The sequence below is a fragment of the Chinchilla lanigera genome, unplaced genomic scaffold, assembly GCF_000276665.1.
Source record: "Chinchilla lanigera isolate Chin_1 unplaced genomic scaffold, ChiLan1.0 scaffold00040, whole genome shotgun sequence".
NCBI classification, from domain to species: domain Eukaryota; kingdom Metazoa; phylum Chordata; class Mammalia; order Rodentia; family Chinchillidae; genus Chinchilla; species Chinchilla lanigera.
In genome coordinates, this window is record NW_004955441.1 from 14,159,720 (window position 1) to 14,164,664 (window position 4,945).

The following is a 4,945-nucleotide window of genomic DNA, read 5'->3' on the forward strand; positions in this document are numbered from 1 at the left end:
GTTGAGCTAGATCCCCAGTCCTTGTTTTTCTTTTTGAGACAGGGTCTCGCTATGCAGTTCAGGCTGGCCTCGAGCTCACTTTGTAGCCCAGGTTGGTCTCGAATTCACAACAATTCTCCTGCCTCGGCCTCCCAAGTGCTGGGATTACAGGCATGTGCCATCACACCCGGCTTACAAAACTTTCTTAAAAACATAAATACTAGATTTTTATTTATCAAATTCAGGTTTTCTTTGCTAGACTTTTTTTTTTTTGAAACAGATTCTTGCTGTATAGTTTGGGCTGGCCTTGAACTCCCATCCAAGTACTAACGAGGCCCGACCCTGCTTAACTTCCGAGATCAGAGGAGATCAGGCACGTTCAAGGTGGTATGACCATAGACTGGCCTTGATCTTGTTAGGTAGCCCAAACTTGCCTGGAGCTCACAGTGACCTTCCTGCCTCAGCCTCCTGAGTGCTGGGATTACAGAGCAAAATGTTCCGTTTCTAGTGGAAATGGCACTCAGCAGTTTTAGTATTAATGTATTATGTTAGCCTGAAGCAATTTTTATTATGATAGTTGCAAAGCGGCATAAAAATTTTAACAACTTCAGTTCTACTTGGGCAGTGCAGTACTGAAATTGGAGTGATTTTTTTTTTTTTTGGTTTTTCTCCGGTACCGGAAACCAAACTCACGACCTTGCGCTTGCCAGGCAGGTGCTTTGCCACTGAGCTAAATCCCCTGCCCAAATTGGGGTGATTGAGAGATTAGCGTAGTCCCTGCACAAGGATGATATGCAAATTTGTGATGCATTCCATATTTTAAAAGAACTTTTTTAGCAACTTTAGTAATGACTAGACCTTGAGCTGTCTTTGTTAAGAAGTAGGGTTTCTTAGCCGGTGTGATGGTGCTGTGCCAGCACTCTGGAAGCTGAAGCAGGTGGAGGGTAGTTTGAGACCGATGTAGGCTGCTTATGGAGACACTATCTTAAAACAAAAGTAGAGCTTCTTACTGTTGTGTGGTATAAATATGTTTTTTAAACCCTGATTTTTAAAATTACTTACAGTGCACTTCAAGAGATGCTCACAACCCGTTACCAGCTGAATTCAAAATTTATCGCAAATATTCTGGTAAGATTTTTGGTAAATAAGCTTGAGCAGAAAGTTGGTGGAGCCGAGCAAGGTGGAGCACACCTGTAATCTCAGCACTCAGGAGGCTGAGGCAGGAGGATCATTGCAAGTTCAAGGCCAACCTGGGCTACAAAGTGAGCTCAAGGCCAGCCTGAACTGCGTAGCGAGACCCTGTCTCAAAAAGACAAAAAAAAAAAAGTTGGTGGAACAGCATGATGTAGGTATAAAGCGAGTGATTTTAGTAGTAGTTAAATGAATTTAAATAATAGTGTAAGTCCTGGGCATTTAATTCGAAATCGCTGTTTTCTTTGTAGCCTTTGAAAACCCCAGTTCTGCCCTTGAAGGAAAGATAGCATCTCTTAGTGCCCCTGACACACGCAGCTCTGTGCCCACAGGAGCGTCTCTGATTGCTCCTTGCACACACTACGATGCTGCTCTTCCCCCAGCCTCCTTTTTTTGGCTTTCCTTGCTTGCTTCCATTTCTGCGGGTGAAGGTGCTCTTCCTTCTCCAGTTAACTCTGCTTAACTCTTTGCACCTCAGTTTTTAAAACATGTATCATGATTGTTTGCACTGCTCTCTTTTACCTTGGATAGATTATTCAATAATTAGTGATGAATTTAATTACCACTAAAAGAACACTGATGCTTGTACGTTACAGAAAATAAAAAACGGAATTTTTTTCTTTATTTTGGTACTGGATATTGAACTCAGGAGCTTGCGCTTGCCAGGCAGGCGCTTGTGCCACTGAGTTATAGCCCCAGCCCTGAATATATTTTAATATAATTTTGATTATATTGATATTAACTTATGTTTTTCATCCCCCTTCCCAGTATGAGAATAATGTTATCACTATTGATCTGATGCAAAATTCTTCTCAGAAGACTCAGAATGATGTGGACATAGCTGATGTGGCTTATTATTTTGAAAAAGATGTAAGTATAAACTTTCGGGGCGTTGTTGAGGGAGGGTCTTGCTGTGTAGTCCAGGCTGGTGTTGAGCTCACCTTTAATCCTCCTGCCTTGGCCCCCTGAGTGCTGGGATGACAGGTGTGTGCCACCACGCCCGGCTTAAATCTCGTTGTTATTTGTGTTCAACTCTTAATTCTCCATATACAGACAAACCGTATTTCTACATGGTGATTCTGTAGTTAAGTTTGTTCTTCATAGCTAGGAGTGGTGGCTCAGGCCCGTAACCCAGGAATCCTGGAGTCTAGGGCAGGAGGGCAGGAGGTTTGAGCCCAGCCCGGGCAGTTTAGCCGCTTAGAAAGACCCTGTCTCACAATGGGGGGAAATAAAAAGAGATTCGCAGGGCTGGGGATGTAGCTTCCTTTTTTATTTTTTGGAGGCAGGGTCTAATAACAGGGGGCCATTGTTGTTTTTCTTAAATGTTTTAAATGGTTTTTCTCCTTTTTAACATAGGTTAAAGGCGAATCCTTGTTCTCTTCTAAGAAAATGGACCTGAGAGTCAACGGGGAACAACTGGATCTGGACCCTGGTCAAACTCTAATTTACTATGTTGATGAAAAGCCACCTGAATTTTCAATGCAGGGCCTCACGGCCGGTGTTATTGCTGTCATCGTTGTTGTGACGCTAGCAATTGTCGCTGGAATTGTTGTGCTGGTGAGTACAGAGCCGCAGGGACCAGATCCACGCTCCAAAACAGTCATGAAGCAAATTATCTTCCATAACTGCAGCAGATGAATCTATTCCAGTTACAGAACAGGCACTGGAGGAGGCAAGGAAGGGTGGAAGCTTGTAGCTGAGCAGGCCAGTCACGTTACCCGCAGCGGCAGATACCCTTCAGTTCTCCTCTGCACTGCGACATTCGGCACTCTTGCCAGGGCCTAGTGCAAAACATCTGAGCTCCCAAGGCAAGCAGTGAGGTGGAAAGCCGGGCACAACTTTTTGTTGTTTCTGGGAGTGCCGTGCTTGCTGGCAATGCACCCAAGGCCTTGGCAGTGCCAGGCCAGTGCTCTGCCACTGAGACACAGCCCCAGCTTCAGATGACAAAATTTCAGTTAGTGTAGAAAAGAGTTAGCAGTGGTAAATTCGAAACTTTTTTTTTTTGGTCTTTTGGAGACAGGATCTCTCTATGCAGTTTAGGCTGGCCTGGAACTCACTTTGTAGCCCAGGCTGGTCTTGAATTCACAACAATCCTTCTGCCTCAGCCTCCCAAGTGCTGGGATTACAGGCGTGTGCCCCCATGTCTGGCGGAAACAACAATTTTAAAGTAAAAATTAGCAAATTGAACTTAGCTGTGCTTTAGAAGTAGCACCTCGCTGGCCATGGTGGTGCACACCTATAATCCCAGCACTTGGGAGGCAGAGGCTGGAGGATCACCATGAGTTGGAGGCCACCCTCTGCTACATAGTGAGTTCAAGGCCATCCTGGACTGCATAGTGAGACCCTGTCGCAAAAAAAAAGAAAAAAGAATATAGGAAATGGTTTTACAACTTTGTGGTAGCAGAAACCATGTAGGACAAGAAACCAAAACCCATGAAAGTGTTACATATGCTGGGTTTGAGTGTACTGGGGTTTGAACCAGGGCCTCACACATGCGTGCTGAGTAAGCATCCTGCTGCTGAGCTACATCCCTAGTCCTTTGCAGTTCTGTTTTTAATTTTGAGTCAGTCTTGCTAAGTTGCCCAGGCTGGCCTGGGTCATCCTAACTCAGCCTCCTGAGTAGCCAGGGGTTTTTGTTTGTGTTTTATTTTTTGGCTAACCCTGAACTTTTAGGCCCAAGTGATCTTGCTTTCTTTCTTTCTTTCTTTCTTTCTTTCTTTCTATTTATTTATTTACTTATTTTTCTGGGGGGTGGTACCAGGAATCGAACTCAGGACCTTGCACTTGCCAGGGAAGCACTGTGCCACTGAGCAACCTCCCTAGCCCTCCAGTCATCTTTCTGTCTTGCTAGAACTATCAGTGTGTGCTACCACATTGGTACAAAATTAAACATGTTAACATTTTATATGGCAAAGATAAATTATAAAACCAAAAACATTGATTATATAATGGGAAAAATATTTGTGATGCATGCAATAAAAATGGATATTGTGTATAATACACAAAGAGGTTTTACAAATTGATGAGCTGGGCGTGGTGGCGCACACCTGCAGTCGCAGCACTTGGGAGGCTGAGGCAGGAGCATAGCGGCAGGTTTGAGGCCAGGCTGGGCTACATAGTTAGTTTAGGGGAAGTCTGTACTATACAGCAAGACCCTGTCAAAAAACAAAAAAACCCACAAATTGATGAGGAAACCTGCAGAATGGCTGTAGGGATGGGCAGACAATTTACAGAACAGGAGTTTCAGGTGACAAACAGGGAAGATTCATAAATCTAACTGTCCTGTGGGAATGAAAGTACAGGTGCAAAAGGTAAGCATAAGCAAGGTAACAGGCTGCAGTTCAGGGCACATTAGCTGGGGGAACGGAGGAGGGAAGTGCAGTGTGTCTGCTGTGGGGTATTTTCAGTAAGTTCAGTCGGTTTCTTTTTATTCTTTCGCTGTTTTAAGATAAGGTCTTGCTTTGTAGTCCACACTTGGACTTGAACTTGCTATGTAGCCCAGGCTCCTATTGCCTCAGCCTCCTGAGTGCTGGGATTACACGGGTGCCACCATGCCCAGCTCTTGATCAGTATTTCATGTGGAATGGTTCCGGTGATCTTGATGTGGCTATTCAAAGGTGAAATTGATATTGCATGTGTTTACGTATTTTTACATTTAAGTATGGGGCTGGGAGTATAGCTCAGCAGCACAAGCACCTGCCTGACAAGTGCAAGGTCCTGAGTTCGATTCCTGGTACCCCTGCCCCCTCCAAAAACTTTAAAAGTATGGAAAAAG

General features: G+C 44.4%; 1 protein-coding gene across 1 annotated transcript in view; it reads left to right on the plus strand.

The window, feature by feature from the left end:
- Epcam (epithelial cell adhesion molecule) overlaps window positions 1-4,945 on the plus strand; it is a gene marked incomplete at its 5' end in the record, with an annotated part of 12,501 nt that overhangs the window by 4,636 nt on the left and 2,920 nt on the right. The window contains 3 exon segments of the mRNA XM_013517611.1: window positions 1,044-1,107; window positions 1,939-2,040; window positions 2,527-2,727. Coding sequence (XP_013373065.1) covers window positions 1,044-1,107; window positions 1,939-2,040; window positions 2,527-2,727 — 367 coding nt within the window.